Source organism: Suncus etruscus, chromosome 13 (assembly GCF_024139225.1).
Source record: "Suncus etruscus isolate mSunEtr1 chromosome 13, mSunEtr1.pri.cur, whole genome shotgun sequence".
NCBI classification, from domain to species: domain Eukaryota; kingdom Metazoa; phylum Chordata; class Mammalia; order Eulipotyphla; family Soricidae; genus Suncus; species Suncus etruscus.
The window spans coordinates 43114310-43131349 of NC_064860.1; the positions used below are offsets into that span (position 1 = coordinate 43114310).

The following is a 17040-nucleotide window of genomic DNA, read 5'->3' on the forward strand; positions in this document are numbered from 1 at the left end:
CTTTCTCTCTTTCTCTTTTCTTTCTTTCTCTTTCTTTCTTTCTTTCTTTCTTTCTTTCTTTCTTTCTTTCTTTCTTTCTTTCTTTCTTTCTTTCTTTCTTTCTTTCTTTCTTTCTTTCTTTCTTTCTTTCTCTCTCTCTTTTTCTTTCTTTCTTTCTCTTTCTTTTCTTTTTCTTTCTTTCTTTCTTTCTTTCCTTTCTCTCTCTCTCTTTCTCTCTCTTTTTTCTTTCTCTCTTTCTCTTTTTTCTTTCTCTCTTTCTCTTTTCTTTCTTTCTCTTTCTTTCTTTCTTTCTTTCTTTCTTTCTTTCTTTCTTTCTTTCTTTCTTTCTTTCTTTCTTTCTTTCTTTCTTTCTTTCTTTCTTTCTTTATTTCTTTCTTTCTTTCTTTCTTTCTTTCTCCTTCCTTCCTTCCTTCCCCTCCCTCCCTCCCTTCCCTCCCTTCCTCTCTTCCTCCCTCCCTTCCTTCCTTCCTTCCTTCCTTCCTTCCTTCCTTCCTTCCTTCCTTCCTTCCTTCCTTCCTTCCTTCCTTCCTTCCTTTTTTCTGGGTGCTCCAGGGTTACTCTTAGACTGGTGTTCAAGTGTTTACTCTTTATTCCCTCCTGGAAGTCTCAGGGGACCACATAGGATGCTGGGGACTGAACCTGGGTCAGCCATGTACAAGGCTAATGCCCTTCCTGTGTACTAACGCTCCTTTCTGTTCCTCATCCTTCTTTGTTTTCAACTTTCCTTCCCTGAAAGGACAAAGATCAATAGAACTAGGAGGATCCAGATTGTTCAGAATTTGTCATAAAGACAAACTATACAGGATATAGACATCAGACATGACATGACGGTTCAGTGCCAGTGACGGAAGGAAGCTTTCGATGAAACCAGTTTTTTTTTTTTTTTTTTTGTGGTTTTTGGGTCACACCCGGCAGTGCTCAGGGGTTACTCCTGGCTCCATGCTCAGAAATTGCTCCTGGCAGGCACGGGGGACCATATGGGACGCTGGGATTCGAACCGATGACCTCTTGCATGAAAGGCAAACGCCTTACCTCCATGCTATCTCTCCAGCCCCAAAACCAGTTTGGTTTTAAAGGTAAATATGTGAGACAAAGTCCTTTCTCTTAAAAGCAAAATCAAACCAAAGCAAGAACCAGAGAGACAGCTTGGTGCATTTTTTGGGATTATTGCTGTTCGTGTGTGTGTGTGTGTGTGTGTGTGTGTGTGTGTGTGTGTGTGTGTGTTGGGGTCACACCCTGCTTGTGCTTAGGGCATGGTCCTGGCCCTATGCTCAGATATCATTCCTGGCAGTGCCCAGAAACCTTTTGGGGTGCCAGGGATTGAACTGTGGTCCACTGTGTACAAGGCAAGCACCTTAGCCCTACACTAGCTTTCTGGCCCTGTGTTGAGGTTTTTATCTAAGAGAAGAAGAAAATAACAAGCACCAGAAGGAGTGGGCCTCAAAGGGGAACTGCTCTGCACTGTTTTTTTTATGGCTTTACCCCATTCCCTCTTCTTATTTCCTTCTACCCTCTCCCCAGATGCATGTATACCCAGAATCTGAGATCCTAGCCAGATGCATGGGTTGCCATGATAACTGTAAACTGTCATGTCGCTAGGAAACTATTCTGATGCTCAAATTTCATAAGAATCCATGGAGAAGCTTGGGTTCGCTCAGTGATCTTCAGGACTGGACCTGGGCTTGCTCAGTTCTGTGGATGTAGCAGTGGCAGAGACAGACTTTGTCTGGTGTCAGGAAATGGATACCACCTTTTTTTAAAATTTAATTTTATTTTTTTGTGGTTTTTGGGTCTCACCGGCAGTGCTCAGGGGTTACTCCTGACTCCATGCTCAGAAATTGCTCCTGGCAAGCATGGGGGACCATATGGGATGCCAGGATATGAACCGATGACCTGCATGAAAGGCAAACGCCTTACCTCTATGCTGTCTCTCCAGCCACTGGATACACGTGTCTTTTTTTGTTTTTATTTTTGTTTTTGGGTCACACCCGGCAGTGCTCAGGGGTTATTCCTGGCTCCAGGCTCAGAAATTGCTCCTGGCAGGCACAGGGGACCATATGGGACACCGGGATTCGAACCGATGACCTCCTGCATGAAAGGCAAACGCCTTACCTCCATGCTCTCTCTCCGGCCCCGGATACACCTTTTTACTATAGTTAATGAAGACTGGACCAGACCCTCCTGGCCTCAACCAAAAACCTCTCAGGTGATGGATGGATTGGTGGATGCAAGGGAAAGCACCATTTTTGTTTGTTTTGGGGCCACACCCAGTGGCGCTTAGAGGTTTCTCTTGGCTCTGTTCTCAGAAATCACTTCTGGCAGGCTTGGGGACCATATGGGATGCCAGGGATTGAATCTGGGTTTGTCCTGGGTCAGCACATGCAAGGCAAATGCCCTACCGCTGGAAAGCACCATTTTTAAATGTTCTTTTCATTTTGGTTTGGAGATAAAAGTGTGAGAGAGGGTTGGAGCCACACCTGGTGGTGCTTAGGGCTTACTCCTGGCTCTATGTTCAGGAGTCACTCCTGGAGGTCCTCAGTGACTTCTAAATGGTGCTGGGGTTTGAACAGGGGTCGTCCATGTGGAAGGCAAACACCCAACTGCTGTTATTTATGTACTTTGGACCCATTTAGTTTGAAAAACCAAGTGTTGGGCGCCATCTAGTGGCAAGCTAGCAACCTGGGCCCACCGAGAGGACAGGCCAGTAGGGGAAAGGTTATTCCTGCTCTGAGTCATTTTCAGCCTAGCAAGTGATTAATTGGGCCTCCAGCCAGGAGAGACTGAGGACTGAGCCAGGAAGAGAAGAAAAGTGGGGTGCGGTGGGTGGGTGTGTTGGTCTTCCAAAAAGGAAAAGACTTGGATCTTAGAAAATCACTTGCAGTGTCACAGATGGTATTTACATAATTATTTTATTTTTTTGGGGGGGCACACATCTTGCTTGGTGTACTGTGAATTGCCACACATCAATTCTGGAGCTGCCATGTTCCAGCCCTTTGAGCATCTCCCCAGCTCAACCCTTAATATATGTATCCTTTATTTTATTTTAGTTTGGGGGCCACACACATGGCTGTGCTCAGGGGTCATTTCTGGCTCTGCACTCAGGAATCACCCATGACAGAATTTGGAGCCTATATGGGATGCCAGTGATTGAGCACAGAGCCAGGAGTAACCCCTGAGCACCGCTGGGTATGACTCCCAAACCAAAAATAAAGGAATAAAGAAAAAGTCAGATCAGTCATGTGCGAGATAAGCACCTTGGGGTTGGAACGATAGCACAGTGGTAAGGCATTTGTCTCCTACGCGGTGACTCAGGACGATCCCAGGTTCGATCCCCAGCATCCCATATGGTTCCGAGCCTGCCAGGAGCGATTTCTGAGTGCAGAGCAAGTAGTAACCCGAGTGCTGCAAGGTGTGGCCCCCCAAAACCAAACAAAAGATAAGCCCCTTATCTATCCATATACTACCACTCTGGGCCCTACTACTTTTTTAACTTTTAAATCTATCTTAAAATGATACCCAGCTTCTTAGGTAATCTATTTAAATATCAATTAGTTGTGAATCTCCCACTTAAATAGTCTCTATTCCAGGTGACAATGGATAGTCCTGGGGGCTAGGGATGTGTCTCAGTGGTAGGCACTTGCTTTCCATGTGTAAGCCCCCAGGTTTGATGTCTGGCCCTGAGCAACTTGCCCAGCACTGCCAGAGTGACCCCTGAGCACCAAGCCTGCCAGGGGTCCCCAATCACCATTGGATGTGGGAGCCTCTGCTCTCCAAATTCATATTACAGCTTTATGGAGCTCGCCCGGTAGTGGAGGGGGATATGTTGGTGGGACACTAAAACCCTTGTGGGGAGAGATCTGTGAGACAAGTCTCAAGTCCAGATGGACACAGACTAGGACTACTACTACCACCATGGTGGAAATCATTGGTGCAAGAAAAGACATTTGTCAAAGGACACGGGGCCAGAAAGCAGAATAGATGACAGGCAAATGCACTCCAGGACTATGCTCCCGCAAATCTTTCATGGGCAGTGAGACGTGACAATGCAACCGACAGTGGTGGTGATGGGACAACTGGACACTGGGACGCAGGGAGTTATCAGCCCCAAGTGATATCCAGCGAAGACACTGGCAGCCACGCTTCCACTGTCTATCACCAAGTTGGAACTTGAGCAGCACAAGCAGAAGGGTTTTGGGTCCAGTTTATTGTATAAAATTCACAGCAATAGGGATCAAAGTACAAAATACAAAAGCTACAAGAGGCGTCTTGCATTGAGACGTTGAAAACACAACACGTTTGTGTCCTTCCACTTAAAAACTCAGATGAGCAGGAATCACCCTGGGAACCCTCGAAGCTGAGCCTTCATCCACCCTGCGCCTTGCTTCTGTGCCCAACTGTGAGTGGCAAGGCTGGCTTGTGGTACAAGGGCAACGAAGGAAAGCAAGTCCCAGCTCTCACTTTCTGTCCTCGGAGCAGACGGGCAGCAGATAAAACAAATCCACGAAGAGAAGTGACAGGAGGAAGGGGAATACTTCTGGACATTCCCCAAACAATCTGGATTTGGGGCTGCATGAGGCAAGGCTCTGGGGACCATGTGGGCAGAGATTGAACCTAGGGCCTCCCACATGCTGGGCAAGTGCTTGACCACACCCTAGCTCCAGAAAAATGAAGTCATTTAAAATTTTTGGACTCTCTCCTCTCTCTCTCTCACTCACTCACTCACTCACCCCAGCCCAGTCCTAGTGGTGTCCCTGGAAGTGGTACCTGGAAGCTGGGCTCACAGGCCTTATTGAGCCTTGTAGCACCCAGCCTTGCTGCCTTGGGCCCCTCCCAGCCTTGCAGCTTAACTGCAGTCTTGCAGATAATTGCAGAAATTTGCAGAAAAAGAAACCTGAGATATTCTGCAAATGGTGCCCTGAACAGGTCAACTGAACCTGAATTCTACAAGGATTAAAAAAAATGTGGGGCCGGAGAGATAGCATGGAGGTAAAAGCGTTTGCCTTTCATGCAGGAGGTCATCGGTTCGAATCCCGGCGTCCCATATGGTCCCCTGTGCCTGCCAGGAGCAATTTCTGAGCCTGGAGCCAGGAATGACCCCTGAGCACTGCCTGGTGTGACCCAAAAACCAAAAAAAAAAAAAAAAAAAAAAGTAAGCAAAAAGATAAATGTTGAAAAGTGAGAGAAAAATGAATGGAGAGAGAAATGAATGTGAGAGAGAAATGGTTAAAAGAGAAATTGAGGGGCCCAGAGAGCTAGCACAGCGGCGTTTGCCTTGCAAGCAGCTGATCCAGGACCAAAGGTGGTTGGTTCGAATCCCGGTGTCCCATATGGTCCCCCGTGCCTGCCAGGAGCTATTTCTGAGCAGACAGCCAGGAGTAACACCTGAGCACCGCCGGGTGTGGCCCAAAAACCAAAAAAAAAAAAAAAAAAAAAAAAAAAAAAAGAGAGAAATTGAGAAAAAGAGATTTATTATAGAGAAAAAGGAGACACAGAAAAAAAGGTCAAAAATTGCTCCGAATTCCTATCATTCTGGTTAAGTGCCTGCCTGTATTTCCGAACTGGGCCTTTGAAGCTGTTTTTCCTCCCTGACAAGCAAACACCTTCAAAAGCTGCTGAAAGGGGCAAGAACTCGCATCCTGGTTTCTTTCCACAACACCCCCATTTTCTTTTCTTTTTTTATTAACACCCCCATTTTCGAACCGGCACCTGGTTCCACTGGGGTGGTCCTCTTTCCTGCTCACTGCCTCATTTTTCTCTTAATCAGACTCGTTTCTGCAGTCTTGAGATACCACTTCTGCCCACACTGTTTCTCATTCCTGATCACTGGCTTTATTTTCCTCTTCATTAGAAAAGTTCCCGGAATCTTCACTCCTCTCAGAACTGTACTGTTTGTGATTTTCCTCAATTGGAGGAATGTCTTCGGTTACAGTAACAGTGTTTGTGTTTTCAATGATATAACATCTTTCGGTCTGTTCCGCTGAAGTGACAAGGACTAGATTTGTTAAAGATTTTCTGGAGAAATCCTAATTTTCAAAAAAGGAAACAAAAAATAGGTTAGTTGGGGCTGGAGAGATAGCATGGAGGTAAGGTGTTTGCCTTGTATCTAGAAGGACGGTGGTTCTAATCCCGGCATCTCATATGGCAGGCTCGGGGGATTTCTGAGTGCAGAGCCAGGAGTAATTCCTGAGTGCTGGTGGGTGTGACCCAAAACCAAAACATAACAAAATAGGTTAGTTAAAATGACAACAACTATAGGCTGGAGCGATAGTATAGTGGGGAGGGTGTTTGCCTTGCACACAGCTGACCTGGGTTCTGTGCCTGTCACCCCATATGGTTCTGGAGCACTGCCAGGAGTAACCCCTGAGCACCACTGGGTGTGGCCCCATAACAAAACAATAAAATGGATCATAACTCTTTCTAGTTCTAATAGCTTTAGCTATCTTTTGGTATAAATTTTGTTATATATGCAGAAGTCACCTCAGATGCTCTCCCAGCTGCATCCTGATACTGGAATAAAGCCATTTGGAGGGCTCACATGTAGGAATCTTCTAGGGAAGGACAGGAAAAGCACCTAAAGGAGGCCCTCTGCTATCAGTAGGGAACTGGAGAACATGAAGAGGAGGAAAAGGATGGAGACGACTGTGTTGTAGATGTTTTGTTTAGAAAAACAGTTTCTTTTGTTTTTTTTTAGGCACTGAGTGCAGAGTCATAAGTGACCTCTGAGCATTGCTGAGAGAAGGAAAAAAAGGAAAGAGGAGAGGAAAAGAGAAAGAAGAAAAAAGAAAAAAAGAAGAAAAGAACGAAAGAAGAGAGAGGGAGGGGAAAAACACAATTTCTAAGCAATCCAACAACCATTCCAAAAAAAGCAAAAGTGACACCTTCATTCCACCCTGTTCGACAAATAAATAAGCTGCTGTCATCAGCTCCATTTAAGCACTTCAAACAATGCCTATGGAGTTGAAGCTATACAGGAAGGAGCAAGAATGTTCCAGTGCTTAGAGCCTTGTGGCTGACCAGATTTGCTCTTCACAGCCCCCTGGGAAAGGGCTGAGTGACTCCATTTTACAGCTCGGGCGCTCAATCAAGAGCTCGAGTTCTCCGGGTTCCTAAATGCTGAGACAGAACAGCATATGGACAACTTACCCTGCTCACAGGCTCCAAAGGGCTGAGCTCTTGACCAAAGTGATTCTTGGGGCCAGAGCCAATAGCACAGCGTAGTGAGTTTGCCTTGCATGTGGCCAATCCAGATTTGAGCCCCAGCATCCCATATGATCCTCTGAGTCTGACAAGCAGTTTTTTTTTTTTTTTTTGAGGGGTGTTTTGGGCCATACCCAATGATACTCAGAGGTAATTACTGGTTCTGCACTTAGAAATCGCACCTGGGAGGCTTTGGGGGGGGGGGGTCATATAGGATACCGGTAATTGAACCTAGGGAAATTCCCTACTTCTGTGCTATCACTCTGGCCACAGGAGCAAACAAACCCCAAAACAAAACAAAACAAAAAAAAAAAACCCTGGGGCCTGAGAGATAGCATGGAGGTAATGCGCTTGCCTTGCATGCAGAAGGATGGTGGTTTGAATCCTGGCAACCCATATGGTCCCCCAGCCTGCTAGGAGCAATTTCTGAGCATAGAGCCAGGAGTAACCCCTGAGCGCTGCTGAGTATGACCCCAAAAAACACCAAAAACCAAAACCAAAACAAAACAAAAAACAGGATCAGCAAAAACCTGTGCAGTCGTGAAAGGAAACTCATGTTTTGTTTTACTGCTTTGTGTTCTTTCCCACATTATATATTGTCCAACTGCTGGTAATGTTTAGACTATTTTCTTTTTTTCGAGGGGGAGGCACATGCAGCAGCAATGCTCAGGGTTTTACTCCTGTTCTGCTCATGAATCACTCCTGGCAGATGTGGGTTACATGGGATGTCAGGGATCGAACCTGGGTGGGCTGTGTACAAAGTAAGTGCCCTCCCTGTTGTGCTATCTTGCCTCCCAGGTTTGGTCTATTTTCTTAGATTTTAAATGGGGAACCAATCGTCTGGTAGCCAAGTTGCTAGAAACACATGAAATGAAGAATACACTTGACAGTTTTATAAGTTAAATTAAAATAATTATTTCTAAAACCTAATGAAACTTAAAAGAAAATTACAAATAAGTCTATTATTTTCTGCATATTAAGAAAACATATCAGGGCCAGAGAAGTGGCACTTGAGGTAAGGCATCTAACCTTGCAAGCGCTAGCCTAGGATGGAACACAGTTTGATCCCCTGCGTCCCATATGGTCCCCCCAAGCTGGGGCAATTTCTGAGCGCATAGTCAGGAGTAACCCCTGAGCGTCAAATGGGTGTGGCCCCCCCAAAACAAAAACAGCAACAACAAAAAAATGCCCCCAAAAAGGAAAAAGAAAACATATCATTTTCTTCTGTTAAAATCAAGGATAGTTCATTTACAGAATGATCCAGCTGTGAAACAAGTAGCATACCTCATTTAAAGTTGAAGGTTTATTCGATGGGAAAAGCACGTAACAGATTTTTTTCCTGAGGCAAATAACAAGGTAAATAACAGCTGCAAATGAAAGTAATGCAAAGAAAATTGCACCTGTAAGTGCATTCTTTGAAGTGCTTCCTAAAAAACAAAATGAGTATTGCTATAAGTTTGACACAAATATAAGAATGCTGTGAATAGCGTGCGTTTAAAAGATCAGTCATGAAAAAGAAAATAGAAAATACACTAAACAGTATTACTAGTTAGCTGGAGGATTCTGCACATAAATAGTGGCCCAGTATAATAAGAGTTCAGGCATAATATTCTCTAGCAGTTTTTCTGAAAAAATGAGCAGAAATAAAATGCTTGTGATTAGGCATTTCTAAGCAGTTCAGAAATCGTAAATGATAAGAAGAGATCAGGCTAGTTACACACTAAAAAGTGAGCTCAGGGGCTGGAGCAATAGCACAGTGGGTAGGGCTTTGCACACGCTGACCAGGGTTTGATCCCGAGCATATCAAATGGTCCTCTGAGCACCACTAGGAGTGATTCCTGAGCACTAAAAGGCATATAGTTATTTAATTAAAACACTACCAGGTATATAGTTATTTAATAAAAATATATTAAAAAATTAAGAAGTGAGCTGATTTCCACAGTTAAGGATGATGTACACAATTTCAAAATGGGCTGATTCAATGAGCAAATGAAAGAAAGCCAATACAGTGGATAAATCCTGAGAAACCGAAGGGTTTCCAAATAGTCTGGTAACATTCGTAAAGAGAGATGGAAAGTTCTGACCTGGCTTTGTTTCCTCGCAGGAAATATCACTGAATATGCTGCTTTTATTCCATTTTTTATCTACGACGAGCGCTCTGGCTTTGGCACAGTAGACAGTCAGCATTTTCAAATGACTAATGGTAAAATCAGTTTTCTCTTGATACTTTTTCTATAAAAAAATATAAATAGGGACTGGAGGGGTGGCGCTAGAGGTGATGTTTGCCTTGAAAGCGCTAGCCTAGGAAGGACTTTGGTTCAATCCCCAGTGTCCCATGTGGTCCTCCCAAGCCAGGGGCTATTACTGAGCACATAGCCAGGAGTAACCCCTGTGTGTCAAATGGGTGTGGCTCAAAAAAAAACGGAAAAAATAAAAAAGAAAAAATAAATAATGGATGAAATAGTCACTCCAGGAAATGTCTATAATTTATTGGTTTATTTTTCTGGGGGTGGGGAGGGTAGGGGATGCCACATCAGTGATGCTCAAGTTTTCTTCCTGGTTCTGTGCTTAGGAATCATTCCTGGTAGACTCAGAGGATCACCTGGGATGCTGGGAACTGAACCTGGGTTTGCTGCATACGAGGCAAGTGCTATGTTCACTCGACTTCCTCAATATTTTTTTGGGTGGGGGCACCCTAGGAGTGCTGGAGGAATGGAGTAGAACATCTATCTGCTCTGGAGCACCAACAGGTGTAACTCCAGTGGTCTAAGAGTACTGCTGTTGTGTCACTGAAGAAATCCCACCCAGGAGGTTCCCTGAGCAATGCTGGGGGTGGCCCCAACTTAAAATACAAACTTCAGGCCAGAGAGATAGTAGAGAAGACAGGGCATTTGCTTTGCAGTGCAGCCTACCCGAGTTTAAACTCTGCATCCCATATATTCCCCAAGCCCTGCCTGAAAGCAATTCTCTCTCTCTTTCTCTCTCTTTTTTTTTTTTTTTTTTTGTGGTATTTGGGTCACACCCAGCAGTGCTCAGGGATTATTCCTGGCTCCAGGCTCAGAAATTGTTCCTGGCAGGCACAGGGGACCATATGGGACCCGGGATTCGAACCGATGACCTCCTGCATGAAAGGCAAATGACTTACCTCCATGCTATCTCTCCGGCCCCAATTCTTTTTTTTTTTTTTTTTTAACTTTATTGATTGATTGGTTTCTGGGTCACACCCAGCAGCACTCAGGGGTTACTCCTGGCTCTACACTCAGAAGTCACCCCTGGCAGGCTGGGGAACCATACGGGATGCCTAGAATCGAACCAGGTCCCTCCCCAGTTGGACCTGTGCAAGGCAAACACCCTACCGCTGTGCCATCTCTCTGGCTCTGAAAATGATTCTTGAGCACAGAGTCAGGAGGAACCCCTGAACATTACCAGGAATGGCCCCAAAAAGAAAAAACAAAGTGCCCCAAAACAAACCCTAAAATGTCACCATGAAGTAATGTTTCCAATCCTAGTGATGTTAAATCACAAAATCAAGGGCCGGAGAGATAGCACAGCTTTAGGGCATTTGCCTTGCATGCAGCCGACCCGGGAGGGACTCAGTTCAATTCCCTGCATCCCATATGGTCTCCTGGGCCTGCTGGAATTGATTTCTGAGTGCAGACCCAGGAGTAGCCACTGAGCGCCACTGGGTGTGGCCCAAAAACCAATCAATCAATCAAAGAAGTTTAAAAAAATCATAAATTATTTCTGCAATACTTTTGTTTTGGGGACACATTCTGCAACACTCAGGAGCTACCTTTGGTTCTGTGCTCAGGAACAACTATTGGCAGGCCTGGGATTGAACCTGGGTCAGCCATGTGCAAGGCCCCACTGCATGTGTTTTTTTACCTCAACCTTTGAAGAGTTTTCCCAAAATATAATTTCATAAATTAGGGGGTAATCCTGGTCCACGGGCTTGTTTTCAGGATCTTTTGCAGAACCGATGTAGACGTGCAGTGAACCATCATTGTTGGATTTCATCTTAACGACTGGTGGAAGTATGACAGCTAGAAACGCAACGTGTAAAGACAGTTAGTTACCTTTAGGCTAGAAAAACAATGTATGCTGATTCAGAGAATTGCAATCTGAACACTTGTTCGCTTACTTTGCATGGCAGTATCAAATTTTTTTTCTTCAGACCAAAAGGATGTAGCATTTCCTTTAGAAGCTTGGACTCGGATAAAGTAAATTCCGTTCATAAAAACCGCTTGTGGAATGGCACAGTGGGTAGTTTTGACATTTTCACAGTTTTGGATTTGTGTCCATTTATCTGTATGACTCCCAGGATGCATTTTTAAATAGGCACTTTCAAAACAAAGAAGTGGTTTGGTTTTTTTCTTTTCTTTTTTTCTTTTTTTGTGGTTTTTGGGTCACACCCGGCAGTGCTGAGGGGTTTTTCCTGGCTCCGGGCTCAGAAATCGCTCCTGGCAGGCACGGGGGACCATATGGGACGCCGGGTTTCGAACCAATAACCTTCTGCATGAAAGGCAAATGCCTTACCTTCATGCTATCTCTCCGGCCCGGTTTTTTTTCTTTTTTTTGGTTTTTTTTTGGGCCACACCCGGCAGTGTTCAGGGGTCACTCCTGGCTGTCTGCTCAGAAATAGCTCCTGGCAGGCACGGGGGACCATAGGGGACACCGGGATTCGAACCAACCACCTTTGGTCCCGGTTTTTTTTCTTAACTCCAAAGAATTCAGTCTCCTGAACACCTACCTACCAGGCGGGTGTAGGCTGCAGAGATGAGCAGTTCGGACCCTCTGGAGGCCTCCACCACAGTTTAACAGACACACTACCCTACAGCAAACTGAAGAGCTGCTCCAGGCTCGTGAGAAGAGAGTAGTGCAAGAATAGTGGCTAGGACCGGCTCCTTTCAGAATACAGGGCACAGCTGTTCAATGTTGTAAACCATTATTAAACATTGGATCTTGTATGCTCACGAGCAGATATGTTGCATTACAAAACAAACGCATCTGGAGCACTCTCGCCTTGGCCTGGTTATCAGGCACATCTCGGGGTCTGTGCTCAGTCATTCACCCCTAGAGTATCACATATGGGGAGCAGAGTTCATAAGAGGGGGCTGAAGACTGCTAAGGAATCCTTCCAGCTCCAGTTTTGGGAGCCTGAAACTGGTCTTTGCTCGCATGAGAGCAGCCCGGAAGGGAACTTTGCAAACCAGCAAGCAAGTCATTAAGGAGCAGGGACAGCAGCAATCATTACTAATGGGGAGAAGGGGGTTCTCCTTCTGGGAAGCCAGTTGATAGGTGCTTTGGGTTAATAGAGAGCCAGTGTTCCAACCTCCGCACACCAATGTCACCACGCAATAATCAAGTATGAGTTCCCTGGAATCCTGCCGGGAGTGATCCCTGAGCACTGCTTGTGTGGCTGAAACAAAACCAAAGTCTGAGCCAAGAAGCAACCTTCTTGAAGCAGTTCTAACTTTGGAAACATTGCAACAGGAATGTGTGCAAGCATCTAATGAAAAAGAGCATTATCTGGGAGGGCAACTGGGAACATGGGTAAGGAGGAACCGTCACTCACTGTTGGTGAGAAAGTTGTCTGGGGATAGCCAACAGGGAAGGTTATGTGGAGAACCTCTCAAAAACCCAAGAACAGGGCCAAAGCGATAGCACATCGGTAGAGGATTTGCCTTGGACATGGACGACCCTGGATGGATCTGGGTTTGATCCCAGCATCCCACATGGTCCCACATGATCCCAGCATCCCACAGCTGCTAGAGTGATTTCTGAGTGCAGAGCCAAGAGTAACCCGAGTTTCACTGGATTTAGCCCCCCAAACAAACAAACACACACACACACACATGTATTCTCTGGGCTGTAGCAACAACACAGCAGGGAGGGTGTTTTCCTTGCATGTTTCAGACCTGGGTTTGATCCCTGGCATCCTTTATGGTTCCTAGAGAGCCATAAGGAGTATATTTTGAGCAGAACCAGAAGTAACCCCTGAGCATCGCTGGGTATGTAGTTAAGAATAAAAAACAAGGGCCTGGAGAGATAGCACAGCGGCATTTGCCTTGCAAGCAGCCGATCCAGGACCAGAGGTGGTTGGTTCGAATCCCGGTGCCCTATATAGTCCCCCGTGCCTCCCAGGAGCTATTTCTGAGCAGACAGCCAGGAGTAACCCCTGAGCACCGCCGGGCGTGCCCCCCCCCAAAAAAAGAATAAAAAACGAGAATAGGCACATGTTGGGGCCTGAGTGATAGCACAGCGTTAATACGTTTGCTGTGCATGCTGCAGACCCAGGATAGACCTAGGTTGGATCCCGGAGTCTAATGTGGTCCCTTGAGCCAAGAGCTGTTTCTGAGTGCACAGCGGTAGAGCATTTGCCTTACATGTGGCCAACCTGGGAGGGACCTGGTTCGATTCCCAGCATCCCATATGGTCCCCCAGCCTGCCAGGGGCAATTTCTGAGTGCAGAGCCAGGAGTAACTCCTGAGCACCACTGGGTGTGGCTCCCAAACCAATCAATCAATCAAGTTAAAAAAAATCCAACAAGGGCCGGGCGGTGGCGCTGGAGGTAAGGTGCCTGCCTTGCCTGCGCTAGCCTAGGACGGACCGCGGTTCGACTCCCTGGCGTCCCATATGGTCCCCCAAGAAGCCAGGAGCAACTTCTGAGCGTCAAAGGGTGTGGCCCAAAAACAAACAAACAAAAAAAATCCAACAAATCACACTTTTTAAAGCAGGTGGCTGAAGCAGAGTGAAAAGCAGCTAAATAAACAGCAAAATAAGCCGGGCAAAAAAGGTCTATGGAACAGAACTTACTAGAGCCACTGGGCACGAAAGGTCACCTGTTCAGAGGGGTCATCAGAGTAATTCCATCTCAGAACATAGAACCCAGGAAGAGCACTCACTTGGAGGTGTTTTGGCGGAGGCAGTTTATTCTCCGCTAGAAGACAAAGAACATACAGAAAAAAAGCTTAGATTTCCTCTAGTGAGAGAGTATCTTGTAATATAGTACGTAGTAGGAACAACCTGGAGGAGAGAGAGAGAGAGAGAGAGAGAGAGAGAGAGAGAGAGAGAGAGAGAGAGAGAGAGAGAGAGAGAGAGAGAGAGGTATAGAAAATCAGGAGTAATCCTGAGTGCCATTGACAATAACCAATTATAAATACATAAGTAAAATAAAAAACACATCTAAAGCAAAACTTCCTTACCTACGGTATTTATGCAATGCACCGGACTATAGGAACCAACTTTATTATGTGGAGGTAATGGAAGAACTCCCCCGCAGGGGAAGTCCGCTCCAGGCTCAGGATATGCGCGCACCCAAAGAGACTCGAAGACCAGACTTGCTGTAATAACACGAGGGATTTTAATATCTCAGCATGCTGGAGACCGAATCTCATAACTCAGGACCGAGTAGAGAAGATTCGGCCCCCCTTTAGCATTCAGCAAAGCTTTTATAGGGTAAAAAGTCTATACATATCATGGGAACACACCTGCCAGGAAGGAGGCATTTCTCCTTATCTCCCGCCACAAAAGAAGTTATGCGTCAGAGCCCAGGAAAGAGGCATTTTGTTTTCCCTGTGTAACAGATGGGGCAGTGTTTGCCCCTGGGGTCATGTGCGTATCTTTGTCCTTCCCCTGACGGCATATGTCTAATTTAAAATGAGGGTCTTCCGCGAATTGTGGTGGTTAGTTCAAAGGAAGGGGAGTTAGGGAGTGGGGGAGTGGGAAGGTTCCCAGGGAAAGGAAGGGGAGCTAGGGAGTGGGGGAGTGGAAAGGTTCCCAGGGAAAGGAAGGGGAGCCAGGGAGTGGGGGAGTGGAGGAAAGGGAAAAGTGGAAAGGTTCCCAGTGAGCTTGAATGAAGTGTAAATTAAGGCACTTTAAGGAATTAGCTTAGTTGGGATCTTTCTTAAGGCACTTAATTAAAGTGTAAATTAGGGAAGTTAGAGTGCTTAGCCGGGAGCTTTCTTTAGGAACTTAGAGAAGCTTAGGGCTTGGCTTAATTCTCTTAGGAAGTGCAAGTTAGGGAGGGTGCCTAGTTTTTTCTTCTGTTTGCTATTTTCCAGTTCTTACTTATATTTATTATTTTCTTCACACCTTTTCATCCCCCACTTTTTTTTTTTGCACATAGCTCTAATCTTAGAGCATCCCTTCATTCTGCTGATATTGCTGTTTGAGAACCATTACATGGACTGTATTTATTCTTTGTTTCACAAAACTAACTAACTTATTTAAAATGCAGGGACCGAAAGTAAGCAGGAAGAATAGGATTATTAGGGGTCCTGTTAGAGTGGAGATAAGAGTTGTAAACCAAGGGGATCTGTTAAACCATCCCTCAAACCAGCCCTGATGAGGATCCCTTTCCAGTCTGCGTTTGTCTAATCTTTCTCTTAACTTTGCCATGGAGTCTCTGACGACTCCGGAGTGGTCTGCATAAAAACAACATTCTTCCTTCAAGGCTGCACACATTCCTCCTTCTTTTAAAAACAAGATATCCAGACCCCTTCTATTCTGGAGGACTACCTCTGATAGGGATGTGAGAGACTCTTCGAGCTTAGTGATGGATTGCTCTATTATTTCTAAGTCTGCATCCATTGCAGCACGCAGTTCAGTATAGTAGTGGGGCATTTGGACTAGGGCGGAGGTTCCAGTCCCAATTCCTGCTGCGACCCCCAAGCCTAGAAGGACTGCCAGTGTAATAGTTACAGGTTCCCTTTTCCAGCGAGCTCTTCTGTCAAACTCATTCACAAAAGACTCGCTATCATGGTACAAGAGTCTAGGGACTAGCTGGACTAAAATACAGTAATCCTGGAGATTGTTGAACACGCTGGTGGAGATGCATGGGGTGAGTCCCGTGTTACAGGCCCAAACCGTGTCTGGAGGGGGAACGAGGTATCGCCCCCGTGTAAAGGATGATTGTAGGGTTGAGCTGCAGAGGTGCTTTCTATCAGGGGGAACGGTACCTAAACAGAGGCCCTGCCCAGACACGGCAGCTAAGGTTAGCTTTCTGCTCCCTCCCCAGGCACATACAGAGGAACTTTCGCTTTCGTTAAAGGTTCTATTTTGGGCAATTCCTTCATAGTAGGGGGGGCTTGAGGCGTAACAGAGCCAGCAAGATTGGGTGATATCAGAATTGGTTCGGTTGAGTACCAAGAAGGCTCCTTCTATTAAGTTTAAAAGGCGGTTTTCCATCCCTGGGGGGGCAGGGGCGTCTTTAGATTTATGAGTCTGGGTTGTGGGGTCCGAGTTTAGGGGCTGTGAGGAAGCAGGAGTAACAGGGACTAGTGTTGGCCTAGGCTTGGGTAAAGGCTGGGTGTCCGTTAGGACGGGGTTGGGCCCTATTGGCTGAGAGGGAGGATTTTGAATTTTCAGTCTGAGTTTGAATGTGAACCCCGGATCGGTTCCAGAAACGTAAAATCTCAGGCCCCACTGTTTTCCTTTTATCCAGCCGCCTTTTTCCTCCCTCCCTTTCTGCGTGAAAGTGATGTTTAGGGTGTCACCTTTACTACCTCTAACTACTGTAATGAGGTCCCAGCTGGAAGAGGGGTTCCAATAGGCAGTGCCAGAGGTTTCACATTCCCATGCTTTACAAAAGAAACTTTCTATCCCCCCACATCGGCGACCTTCCCTCTTAGACTGTTTTTCCCTGGGGCAAACATAGAACGATGCCTGCCGCAACTTTCTCTGCTTTGCCAATGAACTGCACCCTGGCAGGTCGGCTACGTACTGGCCCCTAGTGTACACTCCCTGTGAGAGGGCTCGTTTCTGAAAGACGACTTTTTCCTGGGGAACCGTTTCAGGTGACTCTTCCGGGATGTCCCATGCCTTTACACCAGCAATGAGGGC

General features: G+C 46.0%; 1 protein-coding gene across 1 annotated transcript; it reads right to left on the minus strand.

The window, feature by feature from the left end:
- Positions 1-5772: 5772 nt before the first annotated feature.
- On the minus strand, positions 5773-14108 carry LOC126026082 (interferon alpha/beta receptor 1-like). The gene is made up of 6 exons (XM_049785801.1): positions 14040-14108; positions 11339-11538; positions 11083-11240; positions 9282-9429; positions 8482-8624; positions 5773-6023 (listed from the first exon to the last, which is right to left on the minus strand). The coding sequence occupies exons 1-6, from the start codon at positions 14054-14056 to the stop codon at positions 5811-5813; spliced, it is 879 nt and encodes a 292-aa protein (XP_049641758.1). The 5' UTR covers positions 14057-14108; the 3' UTR covers positions 5773-5810.
- Between the last annotated feature and the right edge of the window lie 2932 nt (positions 14109-17040).

Bases quoted from the DNA above. Each gene is read 5' to 3' on its own strand.
- LOC126026082 (XM_049785801.1), bottom strand. The intron at 11,241-11,338 runs GTAAGCGAACAA...TTGCGTTTCTAG, and splicing joins ATTTGATACTGCCATGCAAA to CTGTCATACTTCCACCAGTC. The intron at 6,024-8,481 runs GTATGCTACTTG...TTTGAAAATTAG, and splicing joins AACCTTCAACTTTAAATGAG to GATTTCTCCAGAAAATCTTT.